The sequence below is a fragment of the Rhipicephalus microplus genome, chromosome 6 (genome assembly GCF_043290135.1).
Source record: "Rhipicephalus microplus isolate Deutch F79 chromosome 6, USDA_Rmic, whole genome shotgun sequence".
NCBI classification, from domain to species: Eukaryota; Metazoa; Arthropoda; class Arachnida; order Ixodida; family Ixodidae; genus Rhipicephalus; species Rhipicephalus microplus.
Genome location: NC_134705.1, coordinates 97,444,808 through 97,466,364, shown reverse-complemented (window position 1 = coordinate 97,466,364; position 21,557 = coordinate 97,444,808). Strand labels below are relative to the sequence as shown.

Here is a 21,557-nt window from a genome sequence, read left to right as displayed (position 1 = left end):
ATCGCATTCCGTTTTCACCTACCTCGTTTCAATATTGATCCTCGTGGCTGTGCGCTCTGGCAGTGCAGTCACAGAGCAAAACTTACCTGCACGGTGCCCATAGGAGCCCGCGTCGAATGGGATGGACGCGTTGCATGAACCAATCGCCAATGACACGGTCATGATACTTTCACGTAGGTGACGGTTAGCTGACTGGTGCACAGAGCATTGTAAAGGTAGACTACGATGGCACGAAGATAAATGTAACTTATTGGGCTGACTTGCGCCCGAAAGCAAGATAACACACACAGCTCGGCGACTCCAAAAACATAACAACGGGTCCGAATGGTGGCCACCAGGCTGCTCGCTGGCGGATGCAGTGACCCCTTATGTATTCGTTGCGTGGAAACGCATTCGGGAATCAGGATGGCGGCTACACTTGATCCCATGTGAGGCGGGGATAACGAACGCGATGCGACAGTTCAGTCCAGTTCGGTCTTCTAAACACACGTAGCAATATGTTACTTCAGTTTGCCGTGAGAACTATGCGAAAACTTGTTATGTGTAAAGGCATGTTAGTATAGACTTAGTGCTGTGACCATGGCGTGACCGTGTTGTAGTGCAAATATAAAAAAAAAGTCGGCCCCATGTCTGCGTGTTTCACTGCAAATGTCGTCAAAAGAATATAGTCGTGCGTCTGGAGAGAGTGAACTAAACATTTATTTTCTGTGCGCGAGAAAATCGGTGAACTGTATTCTGGAGGCACTGCGCATCAATCAGTGCCGCGAAGGCGAACGAGCGTATCGAGGCACGTTAGACACGAGCGCCATCTGGCAGTTATCTTCGATATCTGAGGAAGGCGTGCACGCCCACAGAGAAAGATTCATGCCTGTATCTGAGGGGATAAGGTGTAGAACGCACAGTGACGGGCAGGTTCTACCATCGTGTCGTCTTAGCAAAGCGTTGAAAACACTTTCCTTTTGAGCGTCGCGTTGCACTGTCAGCTCAGCGTGATAAATGCTGCGATGCTTGGAATTACTTATATGTGCCTTCTGTAGGATAACGACAGACATAAAAAATATTCACGTGTTGTTATGGTGCCTAAATTATGCGCAAAAAATTGCTTTTTAATCGACAATGGCACAAGTATGAACGCTGAAACTTGAGTAATATGGGTTCACGCTGCGGATGGGGTAGGCCGTTAGGGGTACCGTTTGGTGCCATTTGGGATATCGTTACGGCGTACAAACAGAGAAATGCACTGACAAACAGAAACACAGACAGACCAAAATTTTGGCGTACGAAAAAACATCTTTAGAAGTGGCCATGGCGTTTTTCATAGCGTGCGCAGCACCTGTTGTCACGGGCCGAAAAGTTTTAGGCTCGACAGGAGTTGACTGGCTTATTTTGTGTGCCATCAAACTGTGACAATTTTTTTCAACGGCATTGGCGTGACGGAAATACGTCACCAAAGCCTTGGTGGACACCGAAACAAAACATTTTCGCACCACCGCACCACAAGTCAAAGGTGTTCGAAAAAGCCTATCACCCCTAGAAAAATACAAGTTGCTTCACTGCCTTCTGTGCCAACGTTCAATTAGGATGCTCTTTCATTAGCGTGTGCACAAAAAGTACTCTCATCGCAGTACATTGAAAAGTACTTTTCTTTCCTGGGCATACCGAGGACAGTACAACAGCATGTCTTCGATATTTTCTTCAGTGCCGCACAGGTCACACAGCGTGCTGTTATTCATGGCAGTTACGTTGCATTTGATTTCATGATAACAACCGCCAACAAAAAGCCTTAAAGAAGCAGACGCTCACGTCATAAAAGCCGGATGAAGGTCGAAGTTGCAGTGAGCGGTTCACGTTATGCACTCTGACTTGGCTCATTGGAGTTCTACAGAGAATGATCAAGTAGGAATGCGTCAATGTCTTTATGAAGCATCAAAGATATCTCATTTTGGTGCACCCTTGTTCGTTCATACGAGGCCTGCGTGAGGCTTCCGTAATGGACTGTTCCAAAGCAACTCTAAATACAATTGATAAACGCATACATTATCTTAACAGACAATAAACTTGTTTCGCATTGAGTGAGCCCTTGGATAGCACCTTTTGTTTGAATTTCACGCGTTTCTCTGCACAAAGCGTCCTTTAAAAGGGCACAGGAAGTTTTCTATTGGATGAAAAACCGTAACATGCATTATTTAACTTTCCACGTTGTGCGACCTGAATGTTACCGCGTTCCAATGTACACTGTGGGTGTCATATAAAAGCACTCTGTCCAAACTTACAAAAAAAATACTGGTTGCTGACTAGGACTTACAAATATTTCGCCACAATTTTTTTTGTGAAACGTCATAAAAAGGAGGTAATAAAGTTATTGTTAGTTATATAACTCCTACAAAGTGTTCAGGGTACTCATATGCTAGGAAACAATGCAGCATTTTTCCTTTATTCATTCAGTGTATGGGAGGAGGCCTTGGTACCCTCGCGTGGTGCCGCCTTCTTTTTTCCTCTCACGTAATAGCTGCCGTCGCAAGGTCTTGACCCAGCACAAAATTACATGAAGGCGCATAAAATAACACCCCCGTTTTCAAAACTAGACCTTAAGTTCAAACAAGTGTCCACGCAACACAAAATTTTACGATTGATAAACAATTTCCAAAACCAAAAGCTCGCCATGATGTCACAGCCAATCAGTGGACAATTATAAGCTGTCTCTCAAGTACCATTCCCAACCAATCAGCGCACGCATGAGGGGCTGGGGAGGGTTTCCGCCCATTAGTTACCTAGAAGGCCGGAAGAGGGTGCACAAATTTTGCCCTACACGTAGACCTACTCAGGGGGTGCTGTCGCAAACTTTCGACCCCATCCCAACTTCTTATGAGGAACTCTGCACACGCCTATGCCACCAACTGCAATATTTGTGTTTAGAGGAAAAAATAAAAAAAATGAACAAACGCGAAAACAGAAGAAACCTGTAGCCAAGAATACGGGATCATAATAATGCAAACAGAATATTTATCCCATTTAGTTCTTACACAAATGTGCGCAATGCGCCTACACATGAAATTATGCATGTTGTTAATCTTCTAAACTCATTCTCGTCAGCAATACCGTTTCACTCTGCAATGCAGGACATTACAAACTGGGAATGGGAGACCACAAAGTGGGTCGTGGTCGCTGCGTGGAAATGGTACCTCTTGCATCCCGTGCTGGCCCGGCTGACAGCTTACGCCGCACCTTCGGTAAGCTCTAAACGTATCGTCCACAGAATTACGTTTGCTGTAACACGTGAAATTTTCTCGAAGTGTGGGTGTGCTACTTGCGAAAATAGATCATTAGTTTCATAGTTTGAAAACAATTAGAATATTCTTCTATGTTTGAACTCATGCGCTTAAAACTCATATTTTTTCAGTACGAGTACTGTCCGAGAGGTTAGTAACACTAGAGTATCATGTAATATTCTGTTGGGGACGAAATACATCTAGTGAGCTTGGAAGGTACAATTTAATAACAGTTATGAACTCATTTATACTGACACACTTGTGGAGTACAGTGCTCCACTCCTGAAACACTTTTGCTCCACTCCTAAAAACTTCAGTGTGCTTATAGAAAAACCTTATGTTGGGGCTGTGTTGACTTTAGTTTATAGTGTATTAGCAGACAAGATGTAGTCATCTGAAGATGGCCGAAAAGGTGAATGGAGCGACGAAATCTTATGGTTTACGTAACAGCGAAGTAAATAATGCATTGCTTTAGATTGATAAATAGTACTCTGAAAACAATAGTGTCGTTATACTACGTCTGAAGTAATGTATCCTAAAGCATTTTTTTTTAATTTCAGTGGATTTATGTAAGAACAATTTATTGAACCTCGGTATGTAAAGTCTGTGGTCTGTTTAAATGACAACGTGCTTCGTTTTCACCAGTTGGGAACTGCGTAGGACACAGTATGCACCATCCCAATCTATGATGCCACGGAGTTGGGCGTGAAAAATTGACGGCGCCTCCCCACTCACTTATTGCACCCCCCCCCCTTCATTTTTTTTGTGCTCACGAATTGCTCTCGCACTAAAAGCGTATATTTTTTGTAATTGTATTATATAACACAATTAGGTGTGGCTGACGTAGTGTTTTTATTTTTGCCCTGCCATCGTTCCCTGCTTAGCTTCCAGCGCTTTTGTCGGGACGAGAAAAGAGAGAATGCATTTGAAACATGCGACTAATTTTTGTAACTCCACTCGCACTAGACGGATTCTTGAAATTTTTGCGGTGTTGAATTCGTGAGGCAGTAAGCTCTTCCAGTGAATTCATTCCATTCTGACATAAAATAGTGTGTCGAGGCCCCTCTAAGACTGATATTGTTTAAGTTGATGAAAAAAACTTTCATATCAATAGTATCGAATAAAATTTTACCACTGACTTGGAAAACGCATGCATCCTTACACTTGAAGAGGAAGGAAGATGGCGAATACTATACCAGAAAGTTGTGGACAGATGCATCTGGTGCATGTTGTGAACAGCTTGCATTGAGTCAGCGCGAATGCTAAGCTAAATATATCCGGCTGTGTTGAACACCGCTGTGCGGCCAGTCCATCACTTATGAAAGCAAGCTCCGCAAGACTGGCCAGCGGTGTGGGAGCGGCTACATACACGCTCATATTTGGCCTGTCCCTGCAACCAAGGTCTACACGAGAGTGGTATACTGGCGCTTCGGATGCTCTGTAACTTTCATGCACGAATGAATTCGATACCACACAAACAAAAAAACGAGCCAATATGCGATCCCAAGCCACCACTTGTTCCTGATCTGGGTGATTGGCAGAACATGGCAGTGCAACAACAATGTTCTGGGAGTTGCCCCAGTCAGAATCACCGCGTAGCGTCGTCACAGACTCTCCAGGTGTCCTTCCAATTCTTCGCGTTGTTCTGAAGTGCAGTCATTGAGAAGTGAAACGCGAACAAGTAATTACGAAGTGACACAACTTCCGCAAGCAACAACCCGGACACAGAGAGTGAGATAGGCAATTCTGTTGTTATAAGTGACTGCTCGCACTCTGAAACGAAATTTGCGAGACAAAGTTGAACCAAAATTGAGGATACCAGGAAGCACAAATTAAAGTCTAATATCTTTTTCATGCGGCAAACATATTGCTACAAGCACGCGAATTGAGATTCTAGGGGGTGACGCGCGCGTGTGCCTGACGAGGCAGACGAAGGGTGGTCTCCGTTCAGTGTCTGGTCTACCGGTCATGCCGCTGCTGCTGCTAGTTTGAAATATATTTCTTCCACAGCTGCGTCGATAAGGCGTCTCCCTTCCGTAACATATTTGGTGGAGGTGGGTTCCCCGTCTTAACCACGAAGCTTCGCCGTGGCCGCACCGTCCAGCCTACGGCCATGGCTTCTCATGATAACCCCCCTCACCGCCATCACCTGGAATGCCAGCTTCTACGTACCTTGCGATGTCCGACCCTCGTGATCCCGGTACGCTCTCCGCCCAACCTGGCCTTGACGTCGACTACTGACTCCGCATGTACGAGAGCGCATTAGCCTGTCTCACCGATGGGTCCCAACCATGATGCTTGCCAACGTAATCTTTTTACTTTGATGGCACCCCGCGTGTATGGTTCGACGCTCAGGAGGCCGAGCTCACCAGCTGGGACATCTTCGAGGACCGACTACGCGACACCTTTGGGGACCCGTGTGGTCGACAAACAGCCGCACGACAAGAACTCGCCACCCGAGTACAGTCATCAACCGATTGATTGATTAATATGTGGGGTTTAACGTCTCAAAACCACCATATTATTATGAGAGACGCCGTAGTGGAGGGCTCCGGAAATTTTGACCACCTGGGCTTCTTTAACGTGCACCCAAATCTGAGCACACGAGCCTACAACATTTCCGCCTCCATCGGAAATGCAGCAGCCGCAGCCGAGATTTGAACCCGCGACCTGCGGGTCAGCAGCCGAGTACCTTAGCCACTAGAACACCGCGGCGGGGGTCATCAACCGAGTCGTATGTCACGTACATATAGGACGTGCTCGCGTTGTGCCGCAAAGTGGACGAGCAAATGACCGAGAGCGACAAGGTGGGCCACTTACTCAAGATCATCGCGGACGACTCTTTGAACTTGCTCGTGTACAACAACTTCATGACCATCGATATCATAATTAAGGAATGCCGCAGCTTCAAAATGGCCAAAAACCGCCCAGTTCGACCTCAATTTTCATGGCTCCCTAACACTGCTGTCACGTCAACCTGTACTGATCTCGGTACCGCACTACTCTTGCACGAGAATGTCACACGTATCGTTCGGCGCGAGCTTGAGGCGGCCCATCCGGCGCCGTTTCATGCACTTCCACTCGACCAGGGCACCATGCAAACACTCTGGCAGTGTCAGTTATTTAGGCAGTCGTGCTGCATGAATCGCTAACCTTGGTTTTCCTGTCGCCTGCTTCGTCTCCCAACCGGACTACAGACCGATGCCATAAATGCACCACGCCACGACCTGTACACTCTGCCCAGATCCCACAATCCGACGGAATGGCAGATGACAAACCAATCTGCTTCCACTGTCACCGAGATGGCCATGTCTCCCGCTACTGCCGCAGCACTTGGACGCCCCCCCCCCCCCCGTTGGAGCCAATTTTCTTCCTCTTCTCGGCCATACGTGGACCCCCGTTGGTGTTCGCCAAGCCTTGAGTATCCTGCTTCCAACGCATCTAACAGCCGCTCTACCACACGTTCACCGTCACCGCAACGCTGCCGTTCTCCGTCGCCCCAACCTCACCGCTATCCATCGCCGACTAACTATGGATCTTCCCGGATGGAAAGCTAGATTATGCAGCTCCTAGAGGTAGTGCTGCATCAAGTGCGACTGACCCAAATCCTGCGTTGACGCTACCTACCAATAAGAACTTGCTGGAAGTGCATGTGGACAGTCTATCTTTGACGGCTTTAGTTGACACTAGAGCTCAGGTGTCTATAATGAGTGCTCGTCTGTGTCGCCACCTCAAAAAAGTACTCACGCCTGCCGCAACACAAGCCGTCTGTGTCGCCGATGGTGCAACTGTAGCCGTCATTGGAATTGTACCGCTCGTATTAGCCTTGCCGGCCGCCATGTTCCAGTTTTATTTACCGTGCTCGACAATCGCCCTCATGACGTCATCTTCGGGCTGGACTTCTTATCGACGTATTCTGCCCTGATTGACTGTTCCGCCGGCACTCTCTCTTTACAACTTCCTCTTCTCCTGAATTCTCACCATGAACTCTCCAACAGCCTGTGCACCACTGACTTCTTCCGGATACCACCTAAAGCTCTCACATTCGTTCAATTGGCAACACCCTCTACAGTGCCCGACGGTGATTATATCGTGGGGCCTATTCCTGATGTTCTCCTGGCGCGTGACATTACTGTCCCACACTCTGTAGTAACCATGGCCGCTAACCGAACATATTTACCTGTCATCAATTTCGGTTTCATAAAACAAGTGCTACCTCAAAGAATATCCATCGCCACGCTAAGACCCTTACTTGACGACCACGTCACCTGTTTTGCGGCAGACATATATCCCGATCATCTACGTCACTCACAGGATGCCACGTGCCTGGATGCAACCTTACCCTTTATGATCGCCTCGGACCTCGAACCTGAGACGTCAGCCGCACTCTGCCACCTTCTGGCTTCATACCATGACATATTCGACATAGACAGCTGTCCACTCAGCCAGACCTCAGTCGTCAAGCACTGCATTAACACATGTGATTCTCATCGCATTTATCGGCGACCATACCGGGTGTCTGCCACCGAGCGTAAAGTAATTCAACAAGAAGTCACCAAGATGTTAGCCAAGGGGAATTATTGAACCCTCTTCGAGCCCCTTGGGAGTCCCCCGTTGTGCTCGTTAAAAACAAAAATGGTACGTGGCGCTTCTGCGTGGATTATCGCCATCTGAATAGAATCACGGAAAAGGACGTTTACCCTTTACCCCGCATCGGTGACGCTCTCGATTGTCTCCACGGCGCCAGATACTTTTCTCCAATAGACCTACGTTCCAGCTACTGGCAGATTGCTGTCGACGAAAAAGGCCAAGAGAAGACTACATTTGTAACTACAGACAGCCTACATCAGTTCGAGGTTATGCCGTTCAGGCTACGCAATGCCCCAGCCACGTTCGAGCGCCTGATGGACTCTCTGCTACAAGGGTTTAAATGGTCAATATGTCTCTGTTATCTTGACGATGTTGTTGTATATTCCCCAACATTTGAGACCCTTCCTTCAGCGTTTGTCAGCTATCCTCGACATATAACGCACTGCAGGCCTTCAATTAAACTCGTCGAAGTGCCACTTCGGATGCCGGCAAATTACAGTGTTGGGTCACCTTGTCGACGCATCTGGTGTGCAGCCAGACCCGGAGAAAATTCGTCCAGTCACCAGTTTTCCTCTACCCCGGTCAGTTAAAGACGTCCGGAGTTTTGTAGAACTTTGTTCCTACTTTAGATGGTTTGTGAAATGTTTCGCAACCATCGCTCGACCTCTCACTGAGCTTCTGAAGAAAGACGTCACGTTTACGTGCGGTAACAACCAAGCTGTTGCTTTTCTTATCTAATCACGCTTTTGACGACTCCACCTATATGGACCCATCCGCTCCTACTTTGACCCATCCGCTCCGACAGAAGTTTGAACCGATGCTAGTGGTCACGGGATTGGAGCCGTCCTAGCCCAACGGAAACGGGGATCGACCGATTTGTCGCCTACGCTAGCCGACTCCTCACAGCTGCTGAGCGCAACTATTTCATTACAGAACGAGTGTCTCGCTCTTGTTTTGGCAGTCTCAAAGTTCCGCCTATATTTATATGGCACAAATTTTTCTGTAATAACTGACTATCATGCGCAATGTTGGTTTACGTCACTGAAGGATCCTACTGGCCGGCTTGGGCGCTGGGTTCTGCGACTGCAAGAGTATACCTAAACGGTGACGTACAAATCCGGACGCCTACATCAGGACGCAGACTGTCTGTCCCGCTACCCGGTTGCTGAATCAAGCACTATACTTGACACCGACACCGGCCCTTGCGTCTTTTACCTTTCGCAAATGACGTGCATCGGTGACGAGCAGCGCCATGATGCGTTCTTGCGTGTTATCATTGAGCGCCTCGAATCATCATCTTCCAATGAGTCCCATCGCTCATTCGGGCTCCACGATGGTGTATTACACGCCGGAATTTCGTGCCGGATGGACCAGCCCTGCTGCTTGTCATTCCGAAACACCTCCGCTCGGAAGTTCTACCTGAACTTCATGACCTTCCGGCTGCTAGTCACCTTGGTGTGTCACGCACTTATGACCGAATACGCCGACGCTCCTTTTGGCCAGGGCTTGCACACTCAGAAGATACGTTGCGGCTTGGGAGAAATGTCAGCGCCGCAAAACGCAATCGACACTTCCTGCCGGACACCTTCAACCGCTTGACATTCCGTCAGAACTGTTCTTCCGCGTTGGCTTGGACCTACTTGGCCCTTTTCCCTTGATTTCCTTGGGTAACAAGTGGATAGCTATGGCCACCAACCACGTCATGCGTTATGCCATCACACGAGCTCTTCCAAGAAGCTGCGCCACAGACGTTGCCGACTTCCTCCTCAAGGACGTAACTTTGCAACACGGAGCCCCACGGCAGCTGCTTACAGACCATGGCTGCACCTTTTGTCGAAGGTTATAGCCGTCATCTTGCAGTCCTGTCAAATGGGACACAAGCTGACTACACCATACCATCCGCAAACCAATGGACTCACGGAGCGTCTGAATCGAACTCTTACAGACATGCTCGCTAAATATTTTTCTACTAAACACACCGACTGAGATGTTGCATTGCTGTACGTCACATTTGCCTATAATTCTTCGCACCATGACACTGTTGGTTCATCTTCTTTTTTGTGCTCTTTGGCCGAGAACCAACATTGCCTCTAGACACCGTCATACCGCCCCCTTCGGGACAGATCAGTGAATATGCCATGGCCGCTATCACTTGGGCCGCTCAGGCACGCGAAATCACCCCTACTCGCCTTTTGACCTCTCAAGAGGAGCAACGGCAATTGTAGGACCAACGACACCGCGACGTACACTTTCCACCCGGTTCTTTGGTCCTGCTCTGGTCTGCGACCCATCAAGTTGGCTTGCCAGAAAAACTGCTTACTCACTATACCGGTCCATACCGAGTCCTTCATGCGGTTACTTTTGTGACATATGAAATTGGTCCTGTCACCCCGTCGCCTTCATGTGCCCAACAGGCTACCGATATTGTACACGTTGAGTGCTTGAAGCTCTGCCACTCTGCTAGTGACGTTAACATTTAGATGCGCCGAGACGACGCTTCTGCTGCCGGGGATTATGCTACATGCACGTAAATTGAGATTCTAGGGAGCGACGCACGTGTGTGCCTGACGAGGAAGATGGAGGGTGGTCTCCACTCAGTGTCTGGTCAACCGGTCATGCCGCTGCTGCTGCTGGTTTGAAATATATTTCATCCACAGCCTCGTCAATACGGCGTTTCTCTTCTGTAACAATATGAACACTCTCGGTGGGATTTTTTCGCCGCAGTTGGTGTCGAAGTAAGGTTACGCAGAACCATGTACAACTAACAAAGAAAAACAGTTAAGAAAAAAATTTACTGCAGCACATAATCGGAATGCGAGAAATTATAAATGATCCCTCCCTCCGCGAAGCCGCGCGTTTAACCCCTTTGTCACAAAGCGTACATCCTCCGCCATACCAACTACTAGTCATTCACATACACAATTTACTATTGGTAGTATACCCGTTTCTGTACAAGCGTATTACTTTGACTCACCTTCCTTCATCCCTTCTCTGTTTTCGGCTTTTCCTCCTCTTCACCCAGTTAACCTCCCCGTTTCCTTTGCTTTTTTTTCTCTCCCTTTTTTACGTTACATCCGCGTCGAATATCCAGTTCACAGGTGGCCGAAAATGCGAAGGCGCTCGTTAAAGGCAACGTCTCGTCCATCGTTTGGCGAAGTGGGGCTAACCCACCGGCGACTCTTGCCTTTTCATCAGCGGAGTGTGGTCGTCTGCGCTCAGGCGGCAAGCTCTTTCGCTGCCATGCTTACGGTCAAGTTATAGTTCTCACGAAATACAGTGCGCTTGATGCAACGGCCATGATTGCAAAAGAAGCGCCACGACATTCCCATTTGTTGCTAACGTCATAGCTGTTCACTGGGTACCTCATAAGGAGGGAAGCAAAGTTTAATCGTGACTCCCTATCCCCTTTCAAGGAAACAGCATGAAAGACCAGGGCAATAGAGGCATCCAGAATCACAATAGTAGGGTGTGTTGTGTGTGTGTCTTTATTGTCCTGGTCTTTCATGCTGTTTCTCTAAGGTACGTTAAAACCAAGTAGCCGGCCAGTTGACCCTGCCCGGTTGCGCTCCGCCATGTTGGTCTAGTGGCTAAGGTACTCGGCTGCTGACTCGCAGGTCGTGGTATAAAATCCCGGCTGCAGCGGCTGCATTTTCGATGGAGGCGAAAATGCTGTACGCCCGTGTGCTCAGACTTAGGTGCACGTTAAAAAACCCCAGGTTGTCGAAATTCCAGGAACCCTCTACTACGGCATCTCTCATAATCATATGGTGGTTCTGGGACGTTAACTCTCACATATTAATCATCAACTACCCTGTTGGGCGAGTATAAACTGCAACGTGTCTTACTGTGGATGAAAAAAAAAATCAAATAAAGCCATGACGTGCTTCTCACGCGACTTTTCTTTGGTCCCAGACTTGTTTGGAGTGTAGTGAAGAAGAGGAGCTTCAGCGACATTTCTCGGCGCCTCAGGGGCATCACTATCAGCATAAGCTCGTGCTTGCTGCGCTTGGCTGCTCCGCTGCTGACTGCTCCGCTTGCTGCGTTCTGCTGTGCAAATAAACCCCGTTACAAGTGGTGGAGTCTGCTGGGTTTCGATCACCCTGGAGCTTCGGAATCGCATTTTACCATCCTTTATGCCTACCGACGCAAGCGCCGCTCCAACTCCTCCACCGGCACCACCTACTGTTCTCTGCGCCGGTTGTCTGCGTCTGCGAGATCCCCCTGTTTTCTCAGGCACAGAAGACAAGGACGTTGACGACTGGATTTCAATGTACGAGCGAGTGAGTACTCACAACAAATGGGATGACGCCGCCAAGTTGGCCTACGTCTCTTCTACCTGTCGGACGTGGCCAAGCTGTGGTTTATAAACCACGAAGCGGAACTCCCTACATGGTCGGTCTTCAAATTGAGCCTCACACAAGTTTTCGGACGGCCTGAGGTACGCAAACGCCGTGCCGAACAACGCTTACATACTCGGTCCCAGCAGCTTGGTGAGAATTTCACAAGCTATATCGAGGACGTTCTGGACCTTTGCAAGCGAGTCAACGAGTCGATGTCCGAAGAGCTTAAGATCAAGCACATCATGAAGGGCATTGAGGACGATGCTTTCCAAATGTTGCTATTTAAGAGTCCTCACACTGTCCTTGAACTGATCGAGTTATGCCAGAGTTTTGACGAGTTGCGCAGGCAACGTCTTTCCACCCGACGTCCTTCGGTGCTCGACGACTCTATGTCCAGCCTTTCCACCCTTGGCATAGGAGAAGACCATGCCCCTCTCCTCTCCAAGATCCAAGAGTTCATCCGCGCTGAGGTCGCTCGTCAGCTCTCTTTGATATCCAGCGTGCCCGATCAACCACGCAGATTGACGCCTACACTCCGCGACTTCATTCAAGACCAGGTCGCACAAGTTTTTCCTCCCGCGCGTGAACCACCCCCAGTCACCGCACCTCTCACGTACGCCGACGCCGTTGCTCGACCTCGACAGCCTGCGTTCCAGCCAGCGCCTATGTATTCGCCGCCACCCTTTTCGCCGCCGACCTATTCACCGCCGCCTATTCACTGCCCCCCAGCCGCGAGCCGGAGTCTACTCCGACCAATGGCGGACCTACGACAACCGTCCCATATATTTTGCTTGTGGCGGTGTTGACCACGTGGCACGTTATTGCCGTCGTCGTCGCCAGGCTGCTCAGAACATTTGCCGAATTCCCTCTTTCGACCCTCAATTTTCTTCTACGCCTTCAAGCCCTCCTTCCTCTTCCTTTCTTTCTGATCGTCCACACGGCCCGACCCGCCGCTCCCCATCTCCACGACGACGTTCGCTTTCCCCTATGTGTCGCCGTTCCGGACCCACCGACCAGGAAAACTAACGGCCGCAGTTCCCGAGGCATGAACTGCGTCCCCGTCGCCATGCACAAGTCCTCGCCCCTGTCCAGCTAACGTCATTGAAGTGTCAGTCGATGGTATCGTCGTCATGGCGCTTGTCGACCCCGGAACCGCTCTATCCGTCATTTCCGTCAACCTGTGCCACAAACTCCGCAAAGTTCTGACGCCATTATCCGTCCTCTCTCTTAGAACGGCTAACGCACAAAGTGTAACACCTCTCGCAGCCTGTACCACACGAGTCGTCATCGAAGGGATTGTGTATATCGTCGAATTTGTAGTGCTGCCCTCCTGTTCCCATGACATGATACTCGGCTGGGAATTTCTTGGGAATAATAATGCCGTCATTGACTGCCATCGCGCTGAACTTGAGCTATCTGCACTTCCTGATGTTGACGCTGTCGAAGCCTCCCTGCGTGTTATAAACTGTTTGTTTCCGACGACACCACCGTACCACCGCGCTCTTCTCTGTTGGTGACTGTGTCGTGTGACGCTATTTCCGACGGTGATGTTTTATTTACGCCCTCTGCCCTGTTCACTCAACGCAAATGTTCTCCACTGCTTGTCGCTCTCTTTATTCTTCACCATGGCATCACGAAGACGCTCGTGTACAATACGCTAGAAGGGCCTTTACATTTAGTCTATGGTGAATGTCTCAGTCACGTACATCCGATCGACGCCCATCACATTTTTGACGCTCCATCTAGTTTACTTTCTACGGACCTCAGCGCACTCATTTCTGTCTCTGTTGTTGACCAGTCAATCCTTAACGCTTTCCACCGCTCCATCGATGTCGCAACGTCTTTTCAGAACGAAGCCAGTTAGTGAACCTGCTGCAAAAGTTTCGTACTTCTTTTGACAGCCACGCTTCTGGCCTCAGTCACACATCGAGTATATCTCACAAGATTGACACAGGAAGCCATACGCCTATACGGCAGCGCCCCTACCGAGTCTCAGCGTCGGAGCGCCGGGTTATTGACGACCAGGTTGCTGACATGGTCCAGCGGGGTATTTTACAGCCTTCTAACGCTCTCTGGGCGTCACCGGTCGTTCTTGTTAAGAAGAAGGACGGCTCCATTCGGTTCTGTGTGAACTATCGACGTTTAAACAAGATCACCCGTAAGGACGTTTACCTGTTACCGCGAATAGATGGCGCCCTTGACTGTTTGCAGGGAGCAGAATACTTCTCTTCGCTGGATTTACGGTCTGTATATTGGCAAGTATCTATGGAAGCATCTGACCGACCGAAAACAGCATTTGTCACACCTGATGGATTATACGAATTTACCGTTATGCCTTTCGGCCTTTGTAATGCTCCAGCCAGTTTTGAAAGAATGATGGACACTATTTTACGAGGCCTCAAATGGAACACATGTTTACGCTACCTCGATGACGTAGTTGTCTTTTCCACTAATTTCGACACCCATATAAATCGTCTCGAGCACGTCCTCACACGTCTCACCGACGCCGGCCTTCAACTCAAACTCAAGAAGTGTCGTTTTGGTGCCCGGCAGCTCACCATTCTTGGCCTCGTCGTATCGCGGGATGGCATACTTCCCGACCCCGCCAAGCTTCGAGCAGTCGCCGATTTTCCGAAGCCGAAGAACTTGAAGGAACTTAAAAGTTTTGTCAGCTTGCCATCATACTTCCGACGCTTTATTAGAAATTTTGCTTCCGTACGTGCGTTCCTTACGGACCTTCTTAGCGGTGACAAGGACCTTTCCACCTGGTCACCAGCATGCGACGATGCATTCACCAAATTACGCCACCTGCCGACTTCACCACCCATCCTCCGCCACTACGATCCTGCCGCTCCCACGGAGGTTCATACTGATGCCAGCGGTGTTGGACTTGGCGCTGTGCTGGCGCAATGAAAGACGGGGTTTGATGAAAGAGTCGTCGCCTACGCAAGCCGAACTTTGACGAAAGCCGAGGCTAACTACTCCGCAACCGAGAAAGAGTGTTTAGCTATTATTTGGGCCCTTGGAAAATTTCGCCCCTACCTGTATGGTCACGCATTCGACGTCGTCACTGACCACCACGCCCTTTGTTGGCTATCCACACTTAAAGACCCTTCCGGACGACTTGCTCACTGGGTGCTCAAACTTCAGGAATACGACATCCGCGTTATTTACAGATCCGGTCGTAAGCACACGTACGCCGACGCCCTTTCTCGCTCACCCATATCGGATGAAGGTATTTGCCTCTCTTCCCTCGAGCCTGCACTTGCGTCATCCGCCCTGCGCAACATGACGGTGGAACAACGAAAGGATCCCTGGATCAGTGGCCTCATAAGCATTCTTTCTGATCCTCTCACTCGTTCGCCGTCTCGCGCTCTCCGCCGCCAGGCTAGCAACTTTTTCCTAAGGGATGATCTTCTTTATCTACGCAACTACCTTTCTGACGGTCGCAAGTGTCTCCTTGTGATACCCCGCCATCTTCGAGCTGCTATCTGCGAAGCTTTTCACGTGGACCCACAGTGCGCCCACGCAGGCCTCTTTAAGACATACGCTAGGCTTCGACTCAGATTCTATTGGCATGGAATGTACAACTACGTGCGAAAATTTATTCACTCGTGTGCTCAGTGCCAACGACAAAAGTTACTTCCCGGGCAAGTCTACCCGTCACAACCTCTTCCTTGTCCTAGTCGACCTTTTGATCGCGTCGGCATTGACGTTTACGGAGCACTACCATCAACTCTAGCTGGTAATCGTTGGATTATTGTTGCGATAAACCATCTGACACGCTATGCCGAAACAGCCGCGCTGTCGACTGCCACAGCCCGTGACGTTGGAACGTTTCAGTTGCAACGTTTCATTCTGCGTCATGGTGCCCCTCGAGAGCTCTTAAGTGACAGAGGCCGTGCCTTCCTTTCTGACGCCTTGAAGGCATTACTCAACGAATGCCGAATCGTGCACCGCACAAGTACAGCGCACCACCCTCAAACAAATGGCATGACGGAGCGCTTCAACCGTACTCTTGGCAATATGCCGTCGATGTACGTCGCCTCTGATCATTCAAATTGGGACCAAGTTCTCCCGTTCGTCACCTACGCGTATAATACTGCTGTACAAGCTACTACTGGGTTTTTGCCATACTTTCTTCTGTACGGACGAGAACCTTCAAATACAGTAGACACTATTCTTCCATATAAACCTTATGAGTCCGAAAGTACAACTCTGTCCGAAGCTGCCCCACATGCTGAAGGATGCCGCCAGCTTGGCCGCTCTTTTTCTACCGAGGACCAGTGGCAGCAGCAGTCCCGCCAGACTGGGGACCGTTCGGCTCCAAACTTTCCAGCTGGTTCATTGGTATGGCTTCGGGCTCCTGCTACCGCACCTGGCCGCTCCGCAATACTTCTTCCCAAATACATGGGGCCATACCGCGTTGTAGAGCAAACGTCACTCGTCAACTATATCGTGGAGCCCATCATCCCATCCACAGACCTACGCTACCGCGGCCGCGACACTGTCCACGTCTCTCGTCTCAAGCCATATTATGACACATTAGTCGTTTCTTCTCCCTAATCCGCCAGGATGACGTCTTTTTGTGCGGAGGGCGTTTGTAGTGAAGAAGAGGAGCTTCAGCGGCATTTCTCGGCGCCTCAGGGGCATCGCTATAAGCATAAGCTCGTGCTTGCTGCGCTTGGCCGGACGCTGCTGACTGCTTCGCTTTCTGCGTTCTGCTCTGCAAATAAACCCCGTTACAGGAGTAATAACTGCTTGTAAACAGATCATCGAACGTAACATCAGCAGCCTTCAGCCAATGTTATCAGCAAAAACCTAGGCGACCATAATTTTGTGCCTTATTGTTGTTTCCTAGGGAGTAGGGGTTCTCTCCTCTCCTTGTTGACCGGGTGAAGGGGAAGCTTCCCTGCCTCGACACCCTCGTGCGCACGCCTACGGTGGTCATATTCAGTAAGTTCTTCTCTCTTGCGGAGAGACAGTGAGCCTTTTTTCGGCTAGAGAAAACTTATTGCTATTTTGATTGTCAATTACTGTACATGTAAGATCACTAGTGCTTAAAATCGATGTTTGTCCTTCACCTTTCTCGACAGTTATATAAAAGCTTTCTTCGTCTGCCACGAACACCATCACTGTTAATCTACTTGCAGCTGGTGCCAGTCTTCTACGCTGTATACTCCTCGCTGTTCGTGGCCTTCACCTTCGGCTGGGAGGTGGCGCTGCTGTTCCTGGCGCAACACGCCGCCTTCTACCTCACGGCCTCGCTGGGGAGCACAGCACTGTGCTACGTGGTCGCCCTCGTGATCCACTGCCAGAAGTTCTTTATACCGTTTGACCCATTCAACGTGAGTTGGGATATAGATCTCTAAGCTGTCTATTTTGCTGCCTAGCCTTACACCATTCTTGTCGACTTGAGTAGGATGAGCATACTTGCCGATGTTCATTACCACCCACAAGAAACGCAGTTTGGCTGATGCAGAAACACTGTTGAGACAGCACCCTAATGATAAAATACTGACAGAAAATATCACGTGATCATTATTCGATGGACTACGCATTTACAATCACTAGAAAAGGAAACACGCCTTATATTGGCGCACGAATGTGAACAGAGTTCCCAATATATCCGCATGTCTAAGTTAATAAAGCCAGAGCATCACGTACACAGCAGGTTTCAGTAGCCTAGAGGGCAAAATACATATTTTTACAGCAAAGTTCATGAAGCTCCATTCACTCAAAAATTAGTTTCCAATAATGAACTGGGAAACAAAAGCAATGTCACATCGAATGACACCGTATGAACAATTAAACAGTAATTTCAGCATTTCACACTGATGATCGTGACACTGATGATTGTCGGTATGACGGCGTGATGCCAAAAGGGCCATGAAACACGTTTTAGTAAGCATGAAATGTATTCACTAAAAAGCCTATTGCCTTATGAATTCAACGCCGCAAAAATTTCAATAATCGTTCTGTACGATTGAAGTTACTAAGACCTGTCACACGCTGCAATCGCGTTTTCTCTTCTCTCGTCCCTGCGATAGCACTGGAGGTTAAGCAGGAAGAGATAGCAGGGGCAAAAAAAGCATCACGCACGGCTCACGACCTTGAGGAATTTTTTTTATTCTTTTTTTTCTTCAAATACGAGGATTTTTTTTCGTGTGATCGCATGCGTGCGCGTGGACAAGTCGCAGCCTCTCGCAGTGATCCCTGTAAGGCCCAAGCGCGCCATATTCAAATCAGCCAATCGCTGATAGATGGCTATCTACGCGTGGCTTTTGAGCGTGTTCTGTTTTTATTCGAGAAAATAAAAAGCGACTTTAGGTGAGTATAATTATTTAGTGCAAATTCTAGCCCACGTGCTGCGCTATAATATTTGGCTTGCGTGCTTTCGGAGCCTCTACTAGTGATCGGCAGTGTTTTCTGACCATGCTCAGAAAGCGTTGCAGGGCCCCTTGATATAACCACTGGAAAATACGTTCAAACGTTTCTTTATTTCTTTCGTCTCCCGCAGGTAATTTAGATCTCTCATTTCTTCTTATGTTTGAATTTCAACGCTTTTACTTGTTTCTAGTTTTTTGTTAGTTTGATCCTTCCTTTCTCTTTGCGTCTATCTGTTTGATTGCTTGCTTGTTTTGTGGGTCCTCATTTAAAAGCACCTCCTTTGAAAAAATTCTAAAGGAAGTAATTAATTTGTTCCTGAACTTCACACTACTTGGTAAAACCAGCGACATTTTTTTCAAAAAGATACTATATATCACGCCATGTCTCCCAAGGTTGTTCATCACATCGCCACAACCATGACTCACCTGAGCGGGAACAGCCAGGGAATATGCAAAGCAGGCCGGACGTCACTTAACGTCATGACCTGTTGAGTGGAAGTGCCGCAGTGTGCTCAGGTCGAAGCTGCACCGACCACTACCATCTCTCAGCAATAAAAGAAACCATGAGAAGCCTTGCTTCAATGAAACAATATTTACATAGTCCTTGCAAAACCAGGCCAGGCATATCTATCTCATGCTAACTAGGCTGCCAAGAGATAAACATCAATAGATGTTTAGGTATGATTGCTACGATAAACAGTGCCAACGCAGGCTGCATTGTTTTTCCAGTATATGTATCCCAGGTACGGCCTGATGGCCTACAGGAGTGCGTTCGTCACCTTCCACTGGAACATCCTGCGCGGCCTCAGCTTCAGTGTGGACTGCGTTCAATCCGAGCAGGGGAAGAACACCGGGGACCACAGGCGCAGATGGCCACCCTACTGGAAGACGCTGGGATACATGTTGTACATGCCGATGGTTTACCTTGGGCCGCCGCAGAAGTACAACGACTTTACGGCTCAGGTAGGCCAATTCAACACATCTTCTTGTCACTGTCTGCGTCTACCTTAGATTACTGAAAAGACTATTGTTGCGTGTGCGAAATGAGTAAAGCAGAGAAGACGTATATGGAGCATCGCATGGAGAAGCTTGCAAGGTTTTTATCCGTTAGACGTTTCAGCCCATAACACAAAGGTTTACTATAGTGTGAATCTTACATGGCTCATCAGCAAAAAAAAGCAAAAAAACAGGCAGATCCCACGTACACTGGGAATTGATGATATGCGAAGCACGAATAATAAAGGTTGATATGTCACTTTAAAATGAGCACAATGTTATGATTGACTGATATGTGGGGTTTAACGTCGCAAAACCACTCTATGATTATGAGAGACGCCGTAGTGGAGGGCTCCAGAAATTTAGACCACCTGGGGTTTAAAGGTAATTGCTAACAGAATTAAGACAACATTAGAATTCATTCAACCAAAAGGAACAAGCAGGATTTCGAACAGGCTACCCAACAATCAACCGCATTCATATTATCAATAAAGTAATATAGAAATGCATAGAATATAGAGAACCACTATACATGGCCTTCATAGATTACGAGAAGGCGTTTGACTCAGTAGAAATATCAGCCGTCATGCAGACACTGCGGAATCGAAGCATCGACGAAGCATTTATAAACATTCTGGAATAAATTTACAGGGGATCAACTACTACCATAGTGCTTCATAAAGAAAGCAACAGAATACCAATCAAGAAGGGTGTAAAGCAGGAGGATACAATCTCCCCATTGCTATTTACCGCGTACTTGCGGGAGCTTTTCAGAGGCCTAGAATGGGAACAGTTAGGGATATGAGTTTATGGAGAGTACCTTAGTAACCTGCGCTTCGGCAATGACATTGCATTGCTGAGTAACTCAGGGGACTAATTGCAACTCATGAATTTAGAGTTAGACGAGGAGAACAGAAAAGTGGGTTTTAAAATTAATCTGCAGAAAACGAAAGTAATGTACAACAACCTCGGAAGAGATCAGCACTTCGAGATAGGTAATAGTGCACTTCAAGTTGCAAAAGACTATATCTACTTATTGCAGGAAATAACCGCGGAGCCGAAACACGAGATTGAAGTAACTAGAAGAATTAGCATGGGGTGGAGCACATTTGGCAAGCACTCTCAAATCATGACAGGTAGATTGCCACTATCCCTCAAGAGGAAGGTATATAACAGCAACATCTTGCCGGTACTTAGCTATTGAGCAGAAACCTGGAGACTTACAAAGAATGTTCAGCTTAAGTTCAGGACAACGCAGCGAGCAATGAAAGAAAAAATGGTAGGTGCAACTTTAAGAGACAAGAAGAGAGCAGAGTGGATTAGGGAACAAACGGGGGTTAAGAATATCATAGTTGAAATCAAGAAGAAGAATTGGACATAGGCCGGGCAGGTAGCGCGTAGACAGGATAACCGCTGGTCATTCAGGGTAACTGTCTGGATTGCCACAGAAGGCCAACGGGTTAGGGGGAGACAGAAGGTTAGGTGGGCAGATGAGATTAAGAATTTTGCGGGTATAAATTGGCAGCAGCAAGCACAGGACCGAGTTGACTGGTGGAACATGGGAGAATCCTTTTTTCTGCAGTGAACGTAGTCAGGCTGATGATGATGATGATGATATTGATGATGATGATGAAATATGCTCTCCATACAGTCATGTTATGCTATACCAAGTTTGGTATTCATACCATCATCGAAGCGGTCAGGACAGCTAAACGTCGTAGACGGCTAGATAGATAGATAGATAGATAGATAGATAGATAGATAGATAGATAGATAGATAGATAGATAGATAGATAGATAGATAGATAGATAGATAGATAGATAGATAGATAGATAGATAGATAGATAGATAGATAGATAGATAGATAGATAGATAGATAGATAGATAGATAGATAGATAGATAGATAGATAGATAGATACGCTCAAAGTATACAGATACGCTCAAAGAATGTGGCGTCTGGCCCATAGTGAC

General features: G+C 48.1%; 1 protein-coding gene across 2 annotated transcripts in view; it reads left to right on the top strand.

Moving 5' to 3' along the window:
- The window catches only part of LOC119167454 (protein-cysteine N-palmitoyltransferase Rasp), a 103,494-nt gene that overhangs the window by 55,846 nt on the left and 26,091 nt on the right, over positions 1–21,557 (top strand). The window contains exons 4-6 of one of the 2 annotated variants that reach the window (XM_037418928.2): positions 3,120–3,230; positions 17,353–17,547; positions 19,318–19,551. In XM_037418928.2, coding sequence (XP_037274825.1) covers positions 3,120–3,230; positions 17,353–17,547; positions 19,318–19,551 — 540 coding nt within the window. The remainder of the gene's footprint in view (positions 1–3,119; positions 3,231–17,352; positions 17,548–19,317; positions 19,552–21,557) is intronic. The other variant, XM_075866252.1, reaches the window with a different exon arrangement.